Source organism: Cetorhinus maximus, chromosome 24, assembly GCF_964194155.1.
Source record: "Cetorhinus maximus chromosome 24, sCetMax3.hap1.1, whole genome shotgun sequence".
In the NCBI taxonomy this organism is placed as follows: Eukaryota; Metazoa; Chordata; class Chondrichthyes; order Lamniformes; family Cetorhinidae; genus Cetorhinus; species Cetorhinus maximus.
The window spans coordinates 33,757,169-33,781,090 of NC_135902.1; the positions used below are offsets into that span (position 1 = coordinate 33,757,169).

At 40.8% G+C, this 23,922-nt stretch overlaps 1 protein-coding gene across 1 annotated transcript in view; it reads left to right on the forward strand.

The window, feature by feature from the left end:
- Positions 1-21,200, forward strand: part of rfng (RFNG O-fucosylpeptide 3-beta-N-acetylglucosaminyltransferase) — a 42,851-nt gene extending 21,651 nt beyond the window's left edge. Inside the window, exons 3-8 of the mRNA XM_078570979.1 lie at positions 1,462-1,564; positions 4,261-4,414; positions 5,524-5,609; positions 11,328-11,493; positions 13,792-13,877; positions 17,524-21,200. Of these exons, the coding sequence (XP_078427105.1) occupies positions 1,462-1,564; positions 4,261-4,414; positions 5,524-5,609; positions 11,328-11,493; positions 13,792-13,877; positions 17,524-17,587 (659 nt within the window). The 3' untranslated portion in view covers positions 17,588-21,200. The remainder of the gene's footprint in view (positions 1-1,461; positions 1,565-4,260; positions 4,415-5,523; positions 5,610-11,327; positions 11,494-13,791; positions 13,878-17,523) is intronic.
- The last annotated feature ends 2,722 nt before the right edge of the window (positions 21,201-23,922 follow it).

The window sequence follows — 23,922 nt, forward strand, 5'->3', positions numbered from 1 at the left end:
CACGATTTCTAAGGATTTGAGACACACTCTAATATCAATAAATCTTCCCATCATATATTGGAGAGTCATAATTTTTAATCTGAAGATCACTGGTGCCCAAGTTATGAAGTGATAAATTTTATCATTTCTGCAACAGGCTACAGATGAAGTGTTTCATGGTGGAAGTGTATTTCTGCAGGTGGGGAAGTATTCTCATCTGGCGCTGACATTGCCAGTCTTATCATTGACCTGTAGACCTCCACAATTAGTTAAGTGTTTACTCAATGATTGTGGTGCTGCATGCTTCCCCTCCCCCACTAACCTACCCTGAAGTCATCAAGTCGAATCCATGCACACAATGCTCCTTAGGAAAGGAATGCTTACTAAGCAGGCACAATGAAATGACTGTGGCTCTGCTTCCTAGTTGCCAAGGAACGAGCAACATCACAGGTCTGTTAAGGGCTATTAAGTGCATTGCTTGAATATATAATACACAACAACAAACAAAGACACAGTAAGACAGAGATTGGAAGCAGTGTTTCTGTATGTTTGTTAACCCATTGAGTAATCATCAAAGGAAAGCAGTTTCAGTTTCAACATGCCTCATCCTTTGGAACAGTCTGGAAAGGGTCCAAAGGTGAAGACTTTGGGTCCATAACTCAACCACTGCTGGTAGTTACTTGTGATGATAGTAACAGTTATAGAGAAATTGATTGCTTGTACCATCCTATCTGCTTCTACCCTACTGCATATGGCTGCATGTAGGTTCTTTATGTGAGAAAAAGGTTAATTAAGTTACCATGTCAAAAACAGCTAAAGAACTTGCTGAGCATTGTGCTCCATAAAATGGTGATTGTTTTATAAAATGATGTACTTGCAGTACTTTATTTTTTTAAATGTAGCAACATCAGTTTGATTTCAGCATAAATCTGATCATATTTAAACAACTGACCCTGCTATTTGCCTACATAACAACCGTGAACATGTGACTTCTTGGACTGCGAAGTACTTTAAGAAAATGTGAAGGCATTATATTAACACGAGTTCTTTTTCTTTCTTGCAAAGCTATCTTGGGAGTTATTTTAAAAGGTAACATAATGTACAGTTTTATATCAATTCTGTATTGCTCAAGGTGCCTTAAAGAACATGCATTTTGGATTGGAGGTCATGGTGTGTTGGAAAGGCTCATAATGGGGAGCCTGTTCTTTCAAGACAGTCTTGTAAATGAAGAGGGGAAAGGCTAATGAATTTACTGAGTTATAATCACCACTATTTTCAAAAAGCAAATATTTATTTTTTTCAAATAGAATGTGTTTGTGGTATATGATTGTAAATAATAAGTATATATTTTAGAAATAGAGGAAGAAAATTTTTTAATCCAACGAGTTCAACTAAAAGCAGATTGAGCCGGATGAGAGTAATTTTGGATGTTGTTCAAATGATGAACTAATCACTTTTTCTTTCTGTTTTCTCTTTGTTTAGGAGATCGCATGATTAACACAAACTGCTCTGCTGCACATACACGCCAAGCACTTTGTTGTAAGATGTCTGTTGAATATGACAAGTTCATTGAATCCAAAAAAAAGTAAGCATGTTTAGAAAGTTATACTGTACGCTTGTGTCCAACTAATAGGATGCACTATTGGTTTTCAGACTGGGGTCTCTTCCAGGAGGCCCTGACATTATCCATGTTTGATTTTTTTTCTGTGAATATTGGCTTACAAGTGTATTTTCTGTTACTGTACAATTTAAAAAAATATATATATTTCCTGCAATCTCTTGGGTAGGCGATGCTTATCTGACATCAAATTAGGGGCCCGGGGGGCGGTAGATGTTGGCTGTGGGGGATAGGGGAGCTGTCCTAGTGGATCCCCTTTCTCAAACGCACCCCCACTCCTTCCCAATACAGGAAAGTTTGAAAACCACAGGAATAAACAACAGGACTTTAAAGTTCATAGAAAAATAAAGTGACAGAGTGAGTTAGACGTTCGTGTTTGCCTTGTGAGCTATGTGGCTTCTGATGCTATTCAACCAGCTAAAGACACGTTGACAGATTTTGCAAGTTTATTTAAGTTAGCTTTAAAAGATTTAGACAACCTAATGTTTTTATTCCAGAGGCTCTTATTATCATCCTTCATGGTTTACTGTAGTGGTCTATTATACCAAAGTGCTGTATTGTGACAAAGCCTTTGTAAAAAAAATTAAATTGAAGAAATGGCATATTAAGCGTTAAACAACTCTGGTACAAAACTCTGTTCTGGAAAAGAATAGATGAAAAAGGGTTTTCATTATGAAAATGCACTGTGTAATTTTTAGGAATCTAATAACTCCAGTTTCGGAAATAGTCTGTTGCAAACAAAATATGTTTTCTCTTGGTTTTCTTTAGCTCAGACAAATTACTTTGGAAGATTTGTGGTTTAGTTGACTAGAATCATTTTTTTTTAAAGATTCTAATGGCCAACAACCTCAAAACTAATTTAGCATGTTTCCTGCTTACTCAATCAGGGAAGCTAGTTGTTTCCTTTTCTTATTAACAGTTTGTAGCTAAGAGATACAGGAATAAAATGCTTGAAACTACAACGCACTGTTCCACAAAAGATGGGAATGTTGACTGCTGTCGGGAAGATGTAATAATGTTATTAGAATTTATTGTCATGTGGTATCTGTGTCTATATATGTGTGTGTGTGTGAGACTTGATTGGACTAAAGGCAGCTGGTCTGAAGGCTTTGATGTATTAGAAGATGAACTAGGTTTGAAATGTGGCCATTGACAGGATCAATTAAGCAATTAAAGGACCTGCCCGTCCAACCTTAAGGTTGGCGGGCAGGCCAGGAGCCTTGGCCAGGAGAAAGAACATGAAACCTCATCCACCAGCGGGATGAGGTTTCATGTAGGGTTTTAAAAATTTTAATGAAGTTGTTATGGAAATTATGAACATGTCCCAACTCATGTGACATTGTTACGTTAGGTGACATGTAAGGGAATTTTTTTTTTCTCTATTTTTAATATTGTTGAAAGTAGAGCCGATCTCCCTGAGGCAGCACTTAGCCTCAGGGAGATGAGTGCGCTCTTTCGTGCACGTGCGCGAAAGAGCGCATTCTTGATTTTAGGGGTTCTCTTCCCCCCCCTCCCCTGCCCGCGCAGGGAGCGCATAGCGCTTCCCTGCGGACGTCACACTGGGCGGGCCTTTATGGGTCACCCACGTAAAATGGTGCCGCACCTCCGATCGGGGGCACCGATCGGAAGTGCGTCTGCATGTGCCAGCCCATCAACTTCCCTCCCGATGGGGGGAAAATTCTGCCCAGTGTGTTTATTTTTCTCAAAGATTACTGGTAAACTTAGTACTATGAGAGATTTTTATTATTAGAAAGGCTAAGTCCAAAGACATAGTGAAACGATGGGAATTTGCATTCAAAGGGGAAAATATGTATAAAGGAGCGAAGGCTGGGTGTAAGTGTAAGCATTCTAAGATCTAACAAGTGTGAAAAGCCTTCAGCATCTACACCTCAAGCTGCTGTCTACAAAGAACTGAAGTTAAGAAAACTCACTTTGAATTGGATTGTTCAGGGTATCATGTTTCATTGCCTGAGTCTTTTAAAATCTATGTGTCTTAATGATGCCTCAAAGGAGTTGTAACTGGGAGTCAGATTAATTAGGGGATTTAGTGGTTGTTATAGTAGTAATTTGTAGACATAAGTATGTGCTTAAAAATCATTTTTCTTGTCAATAAATGTTTAATCTAGTTTTGGAAAAACCTATAAGATTAGTTGGTCTTATTACTACTGAATTCAAAGCCTGCATCTCAAAACATACAAATTGCAAAATTAGTTGTGGTAGTTGTTTCAAGTTTCCCTCTGAGTTTTGAACAACTCAGCATTTACTATTGGCTGCGCCATAATACTGCTAAAAAGGGCGTGTTAGTGTACTGTTTATGTTACTGGGCCAGTAATCCAGAGCATAGACTAATAACCCAGAGAACATTAATTTAAATCGCACCATCGCAGTTTGAGAATTTGAAAGAAATCTCTAAATTAAAACAAAAGGCTGGTATGTGTAAAAGTAATAATGAAGCTGTTAAATTCTTGTAAAAACCCAACTTTTATTCTGCGAAACATGTTGGAGCTTGCTAGGTCTCCATTTTTTTAATTTTGCAAACAGATTAATTTATTTTGTAATAAATCAAAGTTAGAATTTTTTTATTCCAATTTCATAAAACTCATCCCTATAGCGGTGTATTGTCTTAAATATTAAGCCCTTTCTATTTAAACATTGTTTTCTAGGTGGTTTTGCCATGTTGACGATGATAATTATGTAAATATTCGCAGTCTGGTCTACCTGTTATCTGCATACTCGCACACACAAGATATTTATATTGGTAGACCAAGTCTTGATCATCCGGTGGAGGCTGCAGAGAGGGTGAAGAGTGATGGGTCGGTAAGTGTAGCACATGAGTACACAGGTTGAGTATCCATTATCCATAAATCCAAAAACATTCAAAAACCGCACTTTTTTTGAACTTCATCAACCTTTAGTGTGGAAAGTCCCTGACTGAGCTGACATGGCCCAAGCCAACACGAACCTCACTGACCGCACCCTACCTTTAGCGCAGGAAGACCCTGACCCAAGCCAACACGAACCTCACTGACCGCACCCTACCTTTAGCGCAGGAAGACCCTGACCCAAGCCAACACGAACCTCGTCGACCACACCCGACCTTTAGCACAGGAAGCCCCTGACTGAGCCAACACAAACCTCGGCAACCAATTAAAGTTAAAGCACAAGAACTTAAACAGGTTGGTGTGTGGGGATGCTAAACAGAATGACATTTGTTATAAAAGTTCAAAGGCTCCCTAATCTGTCAGTAAGCATTTATCGGATGATATAAAATATATTATGAAACAGAAACCATGCTGCGTACAATACAAAATGATTTCCCTGAAACAATTCATATATTTTGCAATAGACAAACTTTAGGATAGGATCTCCACCAGTTCCAGTATGAGTACCTGAAACACTTGAACTGGGCGTTGCCAGCTTTTCTTTGTCTTGTTATTTTCTGTTTGCTCTCATCTTCTCGTCTTTATTTTAGACTATAGCCAGCCTAGGCTTTAGGCTATTGTAAGTATGCCTAGTCCTATATATGGTATCCAAAAACCAAATTATCTGAAACGCGATCGGCCCCAAGCATTTCGGATAACAGATTCTCGACCTGTGTAAGAATTCGGTAGAAGAATCCATATGCCAATGTCAAAATTACTGTTACGTTTCTTTAATGGCAGGAAGTTGAGCCACATACTGATGTGTCAAGCTGTCCGGTCTGTATTTGCCATTTTCTGTCTGAGTTCTGACAATTGGCTCCCTGGGCTGACCCTGTCACAATTCCACCTCGAATTCTGGCCCTGAAGAAATCCAGACTCAGATGCTTGAAATTTTCAAATTAAAAATGTAACTTGGAACTGCCTGACCAGACAAGTTGTACCAGTTTAGCTCTGTATTTGTTATAAATGGTATAGTAGAAACATGGTCTTGTTTGTGTCCTTCAGACATCCGTGAAGTTCTGGTTTGCTACAGGAGGAGCTGGGTTCTGTATCAGCCGTGGACTGGCACTAAAGATGAGTCCGTGGGCCAGGTACCTTTTTTCGATATACGCTAACTTCTAGTTAACTGCATTAATCAATTAATACTTTTGCTGTATGTGCTTCCCCTCAATTCTGGGTGACTATTTATTTCACTTGTGTTTGAAGATCTTTTTTATATCTGCTTAGTGGACAAAGAAGTGAAGTAGATAAAATCTACCAATGCCAGGAAGGTGTTCACTGTGGAGTTGGTGTCAGCTCGGTTCAGTTGTTATCATTCAGCTTTGAGGCTGAAACCTATGAGTTTAGCTTGGAACACATATTTCGGATCGTATCTCCTTGCAGTACTGAGGGAGTGCTGCGTCTTTGGTCGTGCTGTCCTTCAGATGGAATGTAAAGTGAAGGCCCTGTCTGCTCACTCCAGGTCTTCACAATAGAGCTAGCTTAATGGGCTAAAAAGCCTGTTTGAACTCTGAGATTTTCTTTTGCTCTGTACCTAGCACTGGTATCAATATATTTAGTTTACATGTTTTGTGTTAATTCCTCCCTTGCTATCAAATTGCTAGGAACAGAATTACACTCATGTCAAACCTGGATTTGAGCTGCACTCTGCAGGGATCCACTTGGTTATTATCACAGCATTTTTGTATGTCCGGTCTACATACTTAAGGAATTTTATTTGTTCATGGGATGCAAGCATCACTGGCAAGGCAGCATTTATTGTTCATCTCTAATTGCCCTTGAGAATGTGGTGAATCACCACCTTGAACTACTGCAGTCCATGTGGTGTAGTTCAACCACAGTGCTGTTAGGAAGGGAGTTCAGTGACAGTGAAGGAGTGGTGATATAGTTCCAAGTCCGGATGGTGTGTGACTTGAATGGGAACTTCCAGGTGGTGGTGTTCCCATGCATCTGCTGCACTTGTCCCTCTAGGCCTTAGAGGTCAGATTGGGAGGGTGCTGTTGAAGATGCCATGGCAAGTTGCTGTGGTGCATTGTGTAAATGATACACACTGCTGCCACAGTGCAGTGGGGGTGGAAGGAGTGAATGTTTAAGGTGGTGGATGGGGTGCCTAATCAAACAGCTGCTTTGTCTGCTGAAGGGTCATGAGGACTCGAAACATCAGCTCTTTTCTTCTCCGCCGATGCTGCCAGACCTGCTGAGTTTTTCCAGATAATTCTGTTTTTGTTTTAGCTGCTTTGTTCTAGTGGGTGCTGAGCCTCTGACCTGCTCTTGTGGTTGCAGTGTTTATATGGCTGGCCCTGTTAAGTTTCTGGTCAAAGGTAACCCCTAGGATATTGATGATAGGGGAATTCAGCAATAGTAATGCTGGTAAACGTCAAGGGAGATACTTAGATTCTCTCTTATTGGAGATGGCCATTGCCTTACACTTGTGTGGCACAAATGTTATTTGCCATTTACCTGCCTAAACTTGAATATTGTCCGGGCCTTGCTTCATGTGGGCACTGACTGCTTCAGTGTCTGAGGAGTTGTGAATGGTACCGAACATTGTGCAATCATCAGTGAATATCCCCACTTCTGACCTTATGATGGAGGGAAGGCCATTGATGAAGCAGCTGAAAATGGTTGGGTAAGGACATATGTTTCTCAGGAAATAAAGGCAAAATAACATTAAGGGCAGATAATTTACAATCATCACACTTATTTGAAAGGTTACTGTTTTCTTTAGCTCAATTACTGTACCAACATTTTCTCCACATTGCAAATAAATGGCATCGGTCAATATTTATGGATCTTTGCAACAATTTTTGTACATATTCCATGTTTACTCTTGCCAATTAAAATTTTCTACACCGGATTAACAAGAATTTTTTTAAAATCCCCAGTGCCACTTGCTACACAATCTTAAAAACTCAAATGTATGACTACTACTTACTATTTGGTCACTGTGTGTACAACTTGAAAGTATTCAACACCCTGCCTCAATCACTCCATAGAGAATTAAAGCAGGTGATGGTAAAAGACAGAGTGCAGATTCATAAATTGCATAAAAACTTGTTGAGCTTGGCCAAAGCTACTGAAAACTGAACAACATATGAGGCTGCCCACACACAAACAGCTTGTTTGAATTCACAGCTGCATTCACTCAGCTTTTAGACTATGTGTACTATAAAAACAAACTAACGTAGGCCTGTTTTTCCTGCTGGCTACAACTACTTCCTTGCAGGTCATTCTGCCGTCTGGTTACCATATCCAAAAACTTCTCTTGCTCTCAACTGAATTTTGCTGCTCCACTCTGTTTCTAGACCTTTACAGCCAACTGGTTCACATCCCATTCAGTGGCTCAGTGTTACGGTCAGGTGAGAATGGTGGATAGGTTCCCTGCTTTTTTCACTCCTCGATTGACCACAACAGGTGTTTTTAAAATTAATACACTTGCCAATTTAGTGAGTGTTTAACTGTTTAAGTGCTATGACTGTAAAAAAAAACACACGTTGGTTTTCTTGTAAATTTTTAAAAGAAAACTAGTATTTATTATGCTTAACACCAGATCTAAATACAAATAATAGAAATGCTCCGATTCTGTCATGCACATGCATTCGAGAGTCCACACATGCACACACAAGTTAGCTACAAAGTGGGAGGATAGGTTAAGAGTCCAAAAGAGGCCAGTTGTATACGGATCTTTAAATTGGATGACTTAGATGATTTCGGACTGGATTGGATGGTCTTTGTGGATTCTGGAGGGAAGGTCATTGATGAAGCAGATGAAAATGGTTGGGCAATGACATATGTTTCTCAGGAAATAAAGACAAAATAATATTGAGGGCAGATAATTTACAATCATCACACTTATTTGAAAGTTTACTGTTTTCATTAGCTCAATTACTGTACCAACATTTTCTCCACATTGCAAATAAATGGCATTGGTCAATATTTATGGATCTTTGCTGCAGCAAACAATTTTTGTACATATTCCATGTTGACTCTTGCCAATTAAAATAATCGCAAACCACTTACGAGACGATTTAAAGATGTTGACTGACGAGTTATATCTTCACTTCTGGAGTCAACAGCTGCTGGGCTGATTCTATTTTTAAATTCATTCACAGGATGTGGGCTTCGCTGGCTGGGCCAGTATTTATTGCCCATCCCTAGTTGCCATTGAGAAGGTGGTGGTGAGCTGCCTTCTTGAACCGTTGCAGTCCATGTGGTGTAGGTACACACATAGTGCTGTTAGGAAGGGAGTTCCAGGATTTTGACCCAGCCACAGTGAAGGAATGGCGATATATTTCCAAGTCCGGATAGTGAGTTACTTGGAGGGGAACCTCCAGGTGGTGGAGTTCCCATCCATCTGCTGCCCTTGTCCTTCTGGGCGGTAATGGTCGTAGGTTTGGAAAATGCTGTCTAAGGAGCCTTGGTGAATTCCTGCCATGCATCTTGTAGATGGTACACACTGCTGCTACTGTGCGTTGGTGGTGGAGGGAGTGAATGTTTGTGGATGTGGCGCCAATCAAGCAGGTAGCTTTGTCCTGGACAGTGTCCAGCTTCTTGAGTGTTGTGGGAGCTGCACTCATCCAGGCAAGTGGGGAGTATTCCATCACACTCCTGACTTGTGCCATGTAGATGGTGGACTGACTTTGGGGAGTCAGGAGGGATGTCGGACAGGCTTTGGGGAGTCGGGAGATGAGTTACTTGTCACACGATCCCTAACCTCTGACCTGCTGTCAGTGATTCTATGCTTCTCCAGAGGGTGCGCTGTTGAGACCACCCCTAGGCTGCAATCAGTGGGAAATCTATTGAATTGAAAAGAGCTTCCATTCTTACAAAGTTAGTCTCACAATAAAAACCCTTGAAAAGGTATCACCTTGTTGAATGAGGTGTAACTGACTTTTTAACGGCGTATGAGCTTCATAATTATTGCTAAATGCCCTCAAAGGCCCTGAGAAGCTAATTTTATATGTGTGGAATGGAAATTTCTCTGATAAATTCCACATATTGTTTTAAAATGTATATTTTTTATAAAGTTTGTTTATTTTAATATCATAAACCAATCAACATCATTTAATTTCCTATCTGGAAATGTGTGTTAACAGTAAAGGGTAAACTTCCTTGTTTGCTGTGTGAATACGTCAATGTGATTGCCTGCTTAACTGCATGCTGACATCACTGATGCAGCACGCTAGGACATCCCTTTGATTGCTTGTTCTCTGTGGGTGGCTTTCTTAAATGTCAGCAGCAAAGTGCCTTTGCTTCTCTGTTGACTGCAAAATGCAAACCTGTAACACAATCACTGATAATCACCCAGTTTTTATCCATAATCGTTGTAATCATTAGGCAAAGTAGGAGGCCAAAGATCATGAGATTCATAAGGGTTTCATCTTCCTTGAAGATGAAACAATTTCTTGTCAATATTCGGGCAATCAAAAAGTTACGTCTTTTTAATACTTCGGTAGACAAATTGGAGTCCGTTTGAACTAAGACTTCCTGGAGCCTGAATAGTCTGCTTTTGACATACCAGGTTGATTGAAAAGCACAATTCTGTCTGAGATTGAAACAGTTGAAATACCTCTTGTCCTTCAAAGAATCTAATTTGATTATTTTCTGAACCAAATCTCTAATGGAGCACTGAACAAGATGCCCTGTCTAGATTTTCTGACTGACATTATTTTAAATGATCAGAAATTTATCACAACTATTACAGTTTTCCAAGGAAGCACTTGGACACCATCTGAAGTAGATGGACACATCTCACAGGATATACACTTGCACATGCTTTGCTTCCCAATATCACATTCCTAACCCTGAATTAATTACAGCATTCCAGTGGTCAACATGTAATAAGATGTCAGCCACTATTTAGGGAGAGAGAGTGGTGTAGTGGTACTGAACTAATAATCTAGATGCTCCGAGGGCATTGATTCAAATCCCATTATGGCAGCTGGTAAAATTTAAATTCAATGAATAAGTCTGGAATAAAATGCTAGTCTCAGTAATGGTGACCATGAAACTATCATGGGTTGTTGTAAAAACCCATCTGGCTCACTAATGTCCCTTAGGGAAGAAAATCTACTGTCCTTACCTGGTCTGGCCTACATGTGACTCCAGACCCACAGCAACGTGGCTGACTCTTAACTGCCCACTGAAATGGCCGAGCAAACCACTCAGTTCAAGGGGAATTAGGGATGGGCATCAAATGCTGGCCCTGCCAGCGACACCCACATCTCATAAAGGAAAAATAGTATTATTGTAACCTTCAATGTTAAGTTTTATTATAACTTAAACTTTTCATTTAAGGTTATCCTTTGACTTGCATTGAAGTCTTTAAACTGCTATTGTACTTTACAATTTTTCCCTCTGTGGATTTTTTTTTTTGCACAAGGCTATAGTTTAATTTATAACCTGCTGTCTGTGCTCAGATTGTTTCTGTCCCTCCAATCCATCTCTTCACTTTGCCATTTGTGTTTCTTTTCTTCTGTTCTTTCTTTAGCTCTTTATGCCTCCTGCTGTTTTTCCCTTTGCTTCTCTTGATTCAAACCTCCTAGATGTTTACAGTTGCTGGAAGTTAATTCTATATATGAATAATAGGTGCCATCCTCCTTGCTTTTTGTTAGTTTGCCCTTGTGCCTTCCAGCATACTACTTATGCCCCTTAATAACTACTTCTTTCCTCTTATTAGAGTGAAGGAACAGTATTGGGAGCTAAGGTTATATCAGGTTCCCTCTAAAGTCAAATGTGTCATCATTGTCAGGATGGTGCAAAACTCCCATTTTGTATAAATATCACCTTTGTTTAATTTTTGTTAACAGCTTTGGGAACTTTATAAGTACGGCAGAGAAGATCCGTCTCCCTGACGATTGTACAATTGGCTACATCATTGAAGGTCTACTGGAGGTGAAGATGATTCACAGTGATCTGTTCCACTCACACCTAGAGAACCTGCAGCAGATCCCACCACCTATTATCCCCAGACAGGTCAGGCTTTTAGAATTGCCCGTACTTTGCTAACAATCACTGGTGTGTGTGTGCCAGCAGTACTCCAATACCTCATCCACATCATCAATCATCACCTGAGCTTAGACTTTGAATGATAACAGATTATTTGACTGTTCGTCAGCTGACAACTGACTTCAATGTTGTCCTTGCTTTAGCAAACATCCACATTTTCCGGCAAAGTGTGAGGTCATAGGTTATAGATCACATGTTTCTGCTCTCCCCCACCAAGAGGCAATAAAACTAATGCTAAGGTTCCCCACCTCTTTCCACACACACCACACACACACACATCTCCTCCCCCCCCCCCCCCCCCCCCCCCCCCCCAACTACCCTAGTTGCCACTAGACATAGTCCAGGAGTCAGACTTTGGGCCTTGTGGTTTATAAGGCCCAGTATCATGGACATAGTGCATATACTTATTGGGATATTGAAGCATTACCTCCAATCCACCCCCATGGATAAATGGAGGCCTAAGTTTCTGGGCACACAGGTGGGCATGCACCAAAGCTGCACCCAAAGAGGCCCTTCTGTTCATCAGACTATTAGGTGCAGCAGCATTGACTCAAGCAGGGTCAGCATGGAGAAGCACCTGTGGGTGTGTTTCTGGCATAACCAACTGGACCTGCTTGCGAAAAAAATTCACCTTAACAGGGGGTTCTTAATTGCTTGAGAACCAGTGTGAACTCTTGGCGTAAGTCAACCGACAAGCAATAATTGACAAGGACCAGTTACAATGAATCCATAACAAAACAAAAATTGCTGGAAAAACTCAGCAGGCCTGACAACATCTGTGGAGAGAAAGACAGAGTTAACGTTTCGAGTCCGTATGACTCTTCTTCAGAACCGGTTCTGAAGAAGAGTCATACGGACTCAAAACGTTAACTCTGTCTTTCTCTCCACAGATGTTGTCAGGCCTGCTGAGCTTTTCCAGCAATTTTTGTTTTTGTTTCAGATTTCCAGCATCCGCAGTATATTGCTTTTGTATTACAATGAATCCATAAACTGACTGCTAATTTGAGCAGGGGCTTGTTTAGGCAGAATTCTACCCTTCTCAAATGTGACATATGACTCCTGGCTTCGAGACTGTAAGACCAAGTACAGGAAATTCCAATGCTCGGAATTTCCCCCACATCTTGCCTCCCTATCGCTGAGCACCCTGATTACTAAGAAGAAATACGTACTTAGCAGCTGAAATGGGATCCAGTCCTGAGTTTTGGCTTGGAGCCCTAATCACACTACTGCCTCTTGCTGTAAAATGGCCAACCTTCTAGAGTTGGGGGTAGAGGAAGGCAGAAGATGCCAGTCAGACACTATTAAATTAAATTCCCTGGACAGTGACATCTGCAGATGAACAAGTAACTTGCTGGAACTACTTTTCCTGCTCTGATAGACACCCCGGGTAGGATTCTTCAGTCGGCGTGCGGAGGCGGGCCCAACATGCTGACGCATGATGGCATCGGGCATGCATCCCGACATCATCGTGCTGTCTCACAATGTTTCGTTTGGCGGGCACGCGCCAGAGTCGGCTGCACGCCTGCCGAAATGTAAACGGCCTATTAAGGCCATCAAGGAAGTTATTAATGTAATTGTTAACGCTGCCCGTCCAACCTTAAGGTTGGCGGGCAGGCGAAAAGGCCAAGTGGCCTTCACGTTTTTTAGGAAACCTTATCCATGAGTGGGATGAGGTTTCCTAAAGCTTTTATTAATAAAATTTTTTAAATTTCCTAAATATAAAAACATGTCCCATCTCATGTGACATGAGGGGACATGTTTAATTAAATTTTTAAACTATTTATTTAATAATTTCAATAGCGATTCAATTTCCCTGAGGCAGCTCTGTGCCCTGACTCTCCCTCCTCCCCCCACCTGCACAGGTAGCGCTGAGTGCTATGGTTCGCATATTACACTGGGTGGGCCTTAATAGGCCCGCCCCGTAAAATGGCGGTGTGGAGCCAATCGCCGACCTCCCTCACCCGCTTCCGCCGAGCCCGCCCGCCACCTGAAAAATTAAGGCCCTAAAAGTTCAACCATAGTGATGTGGGAATCCATCACATTTATTCAAATTAATTAATGCCATCCCCCGCCACCTCGACCCTTGATACTCAGGAGTGGAGCTTTGCAGAATGGCCCACATTGAAGCAGGCATATGCATTTCAGGGCTATGACGTATTTAATATTATGTACTTTCTTGCTGTATTCATAATGAAACACAATGTTCTGAGTTTTCTGAATAATGACTGAATGCAGTACCTAAGGTATTAATTGGAAATGTTTTAGGTCACCTTAAGTTATGGAAGTTCAGAAATCAAGCGGAACATACTGAGAGTCCAAGGACCTTTCAGTCTAGCGGAGGATCCTTCACGGTACAGTGACATATTTTTCATTTTTACCTACTAAAGACAAATTGATCACGTTATTTGCCGATACCTGGAATGATTTCTTGTCAATCAACTGATGTACATAGGAGCTGCTAGTTATAAAAGTTTCAAAGTTTGCAGTAAGTATACTTCTACAGTAAAAATGTCATGAATCTATAAAGCATCATGGTTAGGCATCTTAAATGCAAGACATTTCAGAAACAGTTTAAGAATGAGTCTTTAACAAAAAGAAAGTATTTTTGTCAAGTTGGTTGGTGGCCCTTCCTTTAAACGCAATGGCCGGAATTTTCCAACCCCTCATGCCGATGGGATCTTCCGATCCCGCCGATGTAAATGGAGATTTCAATGGCTCGCTGCAGTGGGGAGGGCTGGAAAATTCTGGCAAATGTTACAATTATGAAGTTTATAAAATAACGTTTAGGACTGTGTCTGTCTGTAAGGTAAAATGAAGGGGGTCAAGTGACCTGTTCTGAAGTCTGCCTGACAGCAAGCCTGGTTGGTTTGATTGTTAAAGATTAAAGGGGGCCTAGGTTGTTTGACTAGGAAGAAGGTGCAAGGTGTTTATGCTTGGAGACAATGGCAGCAGCATGTGTACTAACAGTGGAGTCTTATAAGGGTATATCATGAGTCTTCCAACTCTCAAGTGTTGAGAACATCAGGTTGTAAACAGTTGTGCTTTTAGCTGTCCATTTAGTTCCAGGATGAAGAGAATTGGGCCTTCAAGGATAGCTTTTTAAAAAATTATTCATTCATGGGATGTGGGCATCACTGGCTAGGCCTGCATTATTGCCCATCCTGGATTGCCCTTGTTTAGAGGGAATTTAAGAGTCAACCACATTGCTGTGGGTCTGGAGTCACATGTAGGCCAAACCAGATAAGGACGGCAGATTCTCTCCCCTAAAGGACATTAGTGAACCGGGTGGGGCTTTTTAAAACAATCGACAATGGTTTCATGGTCATCATTGGACTTTTAATTCTAGATTTTTAATGAATTAAAATTCCACCATTTGCAATGGCGGGATTCGAACCCAGGTCCTCGGGGCATTACCATGGGTCTCTGGATTATTAGTCCAGCGACAATACCTCTACGCGCCATCGCCTCCCCATTATCCATGCTAATCAGCATCTCTACTTGGATACAAAGCCCATGTGATTCACGTTGCCATGGAATTGGACTTTGAGAGGGGAAAGATTTCTGACTTATCCCTGAAAACTTAAACACAGTTAGTCTGCCAGGGATGGGGGTTGAGGGAGCTGCTAGGGGCTGAATGCGGGTTGGAAGTTCATGCTTCGATTGAAAAGACCAAATTTGTGGAGAGTTAAAATGAGGCTGGAAGATGTGCCTAGCTTTAGCTAAAGGGAGACATCTCCAGGAAAACTCGCACAGTGAAAGACATTTCTGGAATTAAAAGTTTCCAGGCTAGGAAAGGTAAAGATTGGAAGTGAACCCTCAGGAGCCAAGAGTGATTTTGGACTGATTCTGGGAGAATTGAATGTCTACTTAAAGAACAGTGCAATATATACCTGATAGTGTTTTCTTTTGGCTGTGTTAAAAGTTCAGTTCTGTAGTTTAAAGTATAAGCTGCCTACAAAAATAGTATTTAATCAATAGTGCTTTTAGTCTGTTACAGTAAACGTCTTAAAAGTGAAATCTTAGGAACATAGGAAATGGGAGCAGGAGTAGGGCATTCAGCCTGTCAAGCCTGCTCTACCATTCAAGCAGATCATGGCTGATCACCTGCCTCTACACCATTTTTCTCTGCTATCCCCATATCCCTTGATGTCATTCGTATCCAGAAATCTATTGATGAGCATGTTCAAGACAGAAAAATGACTGAGCTTCCACAGCCCTCTAGGGTAGAAAATGCCAAAGTTTCACCACCCTCTAAGTGAAGAAATTGCCCCTCATCTCAATCTTAAGTGGCCTGTCCTTTATTCTGAGACTGTGTTCCCTGGTTCTAGACTCACCATCCAAGGGAAATATCCTATCCACATCTACCTTGTCATGCCCTGTAAGAATTTTGTACGTTTTAATGCAATCACATCACATTCTTTGAAACTCTAGAGAATACAGACCCAGTTTCCTCATCTCTCCTCAGAAGGCAATCCTGCCATCCCAGGGATGACACATCATGTTGCAATTCAGTATTTACAAGCTTAGTTGGTTACAGGCTTCAGAGTGGAATAACGCAAACTCAAATAAGTCTGTATGATTGGTCATAATTGACAATGCCTTTTTTAAATTTGAGTGATCAATCATTCAAAATCTAGGAGCTTCCAATAACACTTTCCTGGGAAATAAAAGGAGCTATTCCATTTAGAATGCAGTTTGGAAAACTAAAAGGCAGAAAGGGTCAATTTGAAAATCTTTGACAGAAGGAGCCAAGTGATCAGTTTAAAACATCCAAGAGGTTGTTTAGATGAGAACAAACGCACACAACATTAAGAAAATAAATGTTGTGTAATATAAATATTATTTTCAAAGGATTTGCTTAGTACTTGGAGATGTGATACTTTCTGGAAGAGTTGGACAAAACATTTCTAATGTAAATATCTAATTCCATTATATGACCTATTGGGCATTGCACTCAATTTTATGCCTCCAACCCACCCCCAGGAGTGCTCAGCCCATTGTCTCTGGCTCTTTATAAACTAATGTTTAGTTTAGTTCAGAATCCAGGGGACTCAATTGCTAAATTCATCTCCATTTTTCTGGCAGTAGAGTGAAAAACTAAGATGACAGTAGCTTTGCTCCATTCTCCACATCCTGCTGTATATAGATGTTGCTGACACAGGAGAACAAGGAAAGACTAAATGTTGCACCGGGATTTTTGTTGCGAAACAAAACAAAGTTACGTCGCAAGACGTGATGAGATCTGGAGTGAGTGTTTCGAGTAATATGTTAATCATGCCACTTGATGGCACTGCTGATGATTAGCAGGAGGTTGATAAGACAGTAATGAGCTGGTTTAGAGCTGCTGCTAGGAGATCTGTCACTTCCATGCAGCATGGGGCTGGATCAGCTTGTGATTGTAAATCTCAGCTGCGATATGAAATCCAGCTCCTTACGGGCACGCTGCCATTGAATGGCAAAATGGGCCACCCTTCTGGCAACCATTATATGCAGAACTAACTCCACTTCAGTCGCGTCAAAACAGGGGTCAGCTGTTGGGCTCCAGGGTCACTTGCCTGTGGACTCATGCCTGTACCTTGGATTACCTTTCCCTTCATTTTTTTTCACTTTTTTGCCGTCTTCCTTTTCAATTTCTGCAAAGGCTACCAGTGAACTGTAATGCCTTATGAGCATTTCCTAACACTGTAAGAATGGTTACCCTTTGGTTTTTGACATTTCCCTATAAATATTACATGCAGAAAGTTCCACTCTCACCACTGATGCACTCCTTCCATGTGTCTGGATCAGCACCTAGAGCTACATGTAATTATGATGATCAGCTGACCATGAAAATTTAATGTAAAAGGAACTTTGGGCCAGCATTTCAAACCATTTTGGCATGTACTGTACCCATATCTGAAGATCAAACCTACTGTCTTCCTGCTTAAAGTATGTATATAAATAAATAGAATGGCTCAAATCAGATTCTATTCTTAATATCATCCTGTTTTCCTGCAGGTTCAAGTCTATACATTGCCTCCTCTATCATGATGCCTGGTGTCCTGCCAAAGACAGACACTGACTAATGAAAACCATTCTGAACCCTTTCTCCATCAGCTGCATTCCTTTTGAACAACTCCAAGTGAGCCAGAAAGGATCTTTATAATAACAAGGAAGAGTAAGACTGTGAAGGTCCAAAACAAAATGAAGAACTGCTTGGTGTACATTATCCCTACACAACCATACGTCACGTTTTTTTGGTGGGTCCAAAACAACTACATGTGTTCTGCAAATGGAAGCAGAAACCAACTCTTTAGCTGCCCTAGTGAAAATTTCAAGTCTTAGTTGAACTGACATTCACATCCCTGACCCTTTACCTTAGGTGTGCCTGTTATAACAGGATTCACTGGAGTGGGTCTGCAATTAATTTGTGTCAAAGCTGACTGCCAAAGTGCTAACGTTACCTCTTCTAAATTTAATCTTCTCTTCTGCTTTATAGTTTGGGGTGGTAAATTAAACCATAAGTTGGCTCGATACAAGCAGAGACTTGGAGTCGCTCAAAAATGACATTTCTCGTACTTATAGTTCCTGTGCATACAAAGATCTTTGGCAAAATACTAATGGATGGTTATGGGATGGTGCCATCCTGGTAACTTGGAGTCCTCTATACATATCTGGTGTAAATGCGTTTAGTGTGTGCAATTCAGTTCTAGGAGTAACACGTTGGCAGATTGTCGATGGTTGTTATGCAGTTCTAGACAGTCAACAGTGAAACTCTGTGCTTTCTTACAGAGACGTCTCGTTCCTTAATGTAGCAATTGACACTTACATCTCTGTGAGATGGCGTGATTTTCTATAGATGTATATCACTGTGGCTCTATAGTGACATATAATATGATTTTGGGACATTTGCCACTGAATCATTGAAATGTGCACTGACTGACCATGTAGAGTCACATTCTTGATTTTCTGAATTTGAACCAGACTGAAATTAGTGCTGTTATTTTGGTAATTGAATGTCGATTGGTTATTGAAATGCTTTGATTGCATTCTTGGTCAAACAAAATCATCGTGAAATGGTCTGACTTCCTAATTAAATGAGTTCGCATTACCTGTATAGTATTATATTAACATTGCCATGCTAAATAATTCATCTAGTTCTATTGCATTAACTTTCATCAAAAGTCTATCTGGTGAGACAGAGACTAAAACAAGTTTTGGTACTCACTTTACTGCAGCAGTGTTATCAATTTCTGTTGCACAATATTTGAAGAACCAAGTTGTCTGTAGTACGCAACCAACTCCATGCAAGCTGATAAGTCATCTAAATTGATTTTCATTTTTTTTAGATAAATTACAACTACCAGAACTGCATGTGAAATAACTGCATATCTTCTAGTTTGAGATGGTCAATAAACTGGCTTGACTCGACCTGGAATGAATGTCCAGAAGGGATATATAGTCTCAATTTTACAAACAAAAATTTCCAACATCGCCAATACAAATGTAACTTTGTATACCAGTTACCTCGGTCACCAATTTATCTTTTTGGAGTAGTCAACATTTGCTGCTATTCTAGACAGGATTTTGTGATTTTTTTTTTAATAGTACTCTGCAAAGTGCTAACTCAAAAATAATGTAACTGTGGGCTGCCTTGGTGGTTCTTTTGGCATGTCCAGAACGATTCTGATGCTCCAAAGTGACAGCCATGTTTGAAAGAACTACATCTCACAAGTGTTGATTTGGCCTTGTTTCCTTCACAGGGTGACTAATGCTGACTCTGCTTCCTCCCCATTAATTTTTTTTCTCTTTCACGGGATGTGGGCATCGCTAGCAAGACCGGCATTTTACTTGCCCTTGAGAAAGTAGTAGTAAGCTGCCTTCTTGAACTGCTGCATGTGGTGCAGGTAGACTTTGTAGCGATTTTGATACAACTGAGTGGCTTGCTAGACCATTTTTGGGCATATAAGAGTCAGCCACATTGCTGTGGGTCTGGAGTCACACGTAGGCCAGGTAAGGATGACAGATTTCCTTCGCTAAGGGACATTAATGAACCAGCTGGGCTTTCACAATAATTGGTCACTATTACTAAGACTAGCTTTTTAGTTCCAGATTTATTAACTGGATTTAAATCCACCAGCTGCCGTGATGGGATTCAAGCCCATGTCCCTACAGCACTAGGCTGGTGACATTACCATTATGCCACCACCTCCCCATAAATAACTAATGCCAGTTTGGTTTGCACCAGAAAAAGAACTCCCAAAGTTGGGATCCAGAGGGTTATATAGCTGGGGTAGTGGAGATTTACATTTTCCTGGAATTAACCAAAAGTCAGTTTGGTTATCAGTTCTTCTTCTTGTATGCTATACTCAATTACTGATACCAAGAATTTTGACAAGCATGCCTCTTGCCTGGTTTGTAGCACATAAATATACCGACCTCAAGGAATGGGTATTGAGATATTCACTAACGTTCAGCCTGGATTACGTGTGTCTAGGAGTGGGGCACAAGTCCATGAATTGGAGGCTAGAGTGCTAAGCTGACATTGTTAGAATAGAGAGAAAATTCCACTTCTAGTCGCATGTGCATACATCACATGGCCCCATAAATTTGGTTATACTGGAATTGTTTGCACATAACACTCCCAGTGGGAACGCTGGCTGCACATACAAACAAAGGTTTTTCCAGAGATTGCTCAGTGTGTGTTATATTATAGCACATGGATTTGAATCTTTAATTTCTGCTCGGTTGTCCCAGTATACAGTTAAAACACCTGCTTTAAATTAGTAACTGTTAACTCTCTTTTTTATAATCATTATCAAGTAATTCTAAACAAATGTGAATATTGTACTGGATAATAGTGACCTAATTATATGGTTTGGTCTTCTGTTCACGACTTTTTTGCCTCCCAGAATTGTTCATCCTATGAGGCCTTAGCTTTTCCACTGTAAGCTAAGAAATTTGAGAGATGATGGACTTGCCTGTAATTGAAGACTAGTGAGACAATGTTCAATTACCAGTAGTGTGTTTTGTTAAAGTCTGATTAGCACACACAATTCAAATTTTCAGCTAAAGTTTTGTGGGAAATTGTAAAGCGTGAAAGAGGATGTAGTGAATGTGCATCGTGTAAACTTAACAAAGAATGGCAAGTGATAAATGAGAAGGTAAAAATGTAGGTCCCAATATTCCTCAGTCTCCTGACAGAGCCAGTGGAACTTCCATGAAAATTATGGAGACTCGGTTACACTAGTTCTTGGTCATCTCCAAGAATTTCCTGTTGAGCTGCAAGGAGCAAAACAATGAAATGTGCAGCACAGGAACTGTGGCCCTCCAAGCCTGCGCTGATCATATTGCCTGTCAAACTAAAACATTTTGCACTTCCGGGGTCCATATCCCTCTATTCCCATCCTATTCATGTATTTGTCAAGCTGCCTCTTAAACACCACTATCGTACCTGCTTCCACCACCTCCTCTGGCAGAGAATTCCAGACACTCACTACCCTCTGCGTAAAAAACTTGCCCCGCACATCTCCTCTAAAGTTTTCTCCGCTCACCTTAAATCTATGTCCCCAAGTAATTGACTCTTCCATCCTGGGAAAAAGCTTCTGACTATCTACTCTGTCCATACCACTCATAATTTTGTAAACTTCTATCAAGTCACCCCTCAATCTCCGCCGCTCTAGTGAGAACAATCCGAGTTTCTCCAACCTCTCCTCATAGCTAATAACCTCCAGAGCAGGCAGCATCCTGGTAAACCTCCTCTGCACCCTCTCCAACGCCTCCATATCCTTCTGGTAATGTAGCAATCAGAATTGCACGCAATATTCCAAGTGTGGCCTAACCAAGGTTCTATACAGCTGCAGTATGACTTCCCAGCTTTTATACTCAATACCCCTGCCAATGAAGGCAAGCATGCCATATGCCTTCCTGACTACCTTATTGCCACTTTCAGTGACCTGTGGACCTGTACACCCAGATCCCTCTGCCCGTCGATGCACTTAAGGGTTCTGCCATTTACTGTATAATTCCTACCTGTATTAGACCTTCCAAAATGCATTACCTCACATTTGTCCGGATTAAACTCCATCTGCCATTTCTCCGCCCAAGTCTCCAACCGATCTATATCCCGTTGTATCCTTTGACAATCCTCTTCATTATCTGCAACTCCTCCCACCTTAGTGTGGTCTGCAAACTTAGTAATTAGCCCAGTTACATTTTCCTCCAAATCATTTACGTATACTACAAACAGCAAAGGTCCCAGCACTGATCCCTGCGGAACACCACTAGTCACAGCTCTCCATTCAGAAAAGCACCCTTCCACTGCTACCCTCTTCTATGACCAAGCCAATTCTGCCATTTTGCCAGCTCACCTCTGATCCCATGCGACTTTATCTTCTGTACCAGTCTGCCATGAGGGACCTTGTCAAAGGTCTTACTGAAATCCATGTAGTTTAAATCCACTGCCCTTCCATCGTCGATCATCTTTGTCAGTTCCTCGAAAAACTCGATCAAGTTAGTGAGACACGACCTCCCCTTCACAAAACCATGCTGCCTCTCACTAATACGCCCATTTGCTTCCAAATGGTAGTAAATCCTGTCACGAAGAATCTTCTCCAATAATTTCCCTACCACTGACGTAAGGCTCACCATCCTGTAATTTCCTGGATTATCCCTGCTACCCTTCTTAAACAATGGAACAACATTGGCCATTCTCCAGTCCTCTGGGACCTCACCCGTAGCCAGTGAGGATACAAAGATTTCTGTCAAGGCCCCAGCAATCTCCTCCCTTGCCTTCCTCAGTACTCTGGGATAGATCCCATCTGGCCCTGGGGACTTATCCAACTTAATATTCTTCAAGACGCCTAGCGCCTCTTTTTTGATCTCAACATGATCCAGGCTATCTACACACTCTTCCCTAGACAAATCGACCGCTAAGTCCTTCTCTTTGGTGAATACTGATAAGCAGTACTCATTTAGTATCTCTCCCATTTTTTCTGGCTCCACACACAGATTCCCACCTCTGTCCCTGAGTGGGCCTACCCTTTCCCTGGCAACCCTCTTGCTTTTTACATATGTATAAAAGATCTTGGGATTTTCCTTAATCCTGGTTGTCAATGACTTTTCATGACCCCTTTTAGCCCTCCTGACTCCTTGCTTAATTTTAAACCTCCAAATGCCCCTGACAAGACAAGCAACAACAAGGGGGCAGAGCCAGAGGTGGGGGCTTTCATAGCATGAGCTCTGTATCAATGGAAACTTGTAAAGCTGAGTGAAGTGAAGCCCCACAGGAACTGCACTGCAAGGTACCAATGGGCAAATTCTGATGTAAACCATTAGGATTCTTCCCCAGGAATTTCAACTGCTTTTAGATGCTTAATGAGTAGTACAAATAAATTTTCAGTCTAAAAATGACAAAAAACTGGGTGTTTTCAGAAATTAACGCTTTTTAAATATGTTAACACATAAATATTTGTAGACATTAGTAGATTATGCCTTATAGTGTGCCGAAGCCAAGAAGATTGTAAATCTAAATTGTTTGTTCTGTTATCGCAGTTTTTCAAGAAGAGGCATAATAATGTGTCTCTTCTAGATTGTTGATCCAATCTTATATGTCAACTCTGAAATTTTGTATGATTCTGTGACAGCACAGTTGATTTTTTTTTCTTTAGAAAAACAAATGTAACCACTTTTTTGACTGTAATTCAACAGTTTCAATAGAATTTAAAGAGCCTGCTGAGGATGAACAGGCCATTGCAATGGACTCTACAACAAACGTAATCACTTTGGTATGCAGACAGTGGAATGAAGTAGTCACTGTTATTGATGTACAATGTGGTACAATCACCACCAGAAGAACTGACTTTAGGGGTGAATTGAACAACTGCTCTCCAGGCTGGTGAGCATCGTTAAAAAGGTCAATCCTGAAAAAAACGTGAATTGGTCACAGATGGACTTTCGCAACAGTTCAACTGAGCATGTGCAATACCATTACAAAGACTGAAAAATGCTCAGTGAGGTTGGAGAATCACTCATTAATAAACAGTGTTATACTATGTTATAAACATGTATGTTTACATTCAGCTGGAAAGGCCAAAGTTATTTTTAAATGCCAAGGATATAACAACTCAGATTCTTTAAAACTGGAGTATCCTTTTATACACCTAGTTTGTTTAAATTTATAAATTCAAAATAATGCAAGTGGTAATAAGCATGCGGGGGAGACTGGTTTGGAACCAGGACTGCCAGTAGTTTGCTGCACTAAAATGTAGACAGTTGTTAAAAGGAAAAAAAAAAGTTGAATTAAATGATTACATTTAAACACTCTCAGTATCTTTGTCATATTTAGTTAAACCTCAAAGTTATCTTTAATGGGAGTTTTCAAGTGACTTGTCTTATGTTTTGCCTGAATCCTAAGGC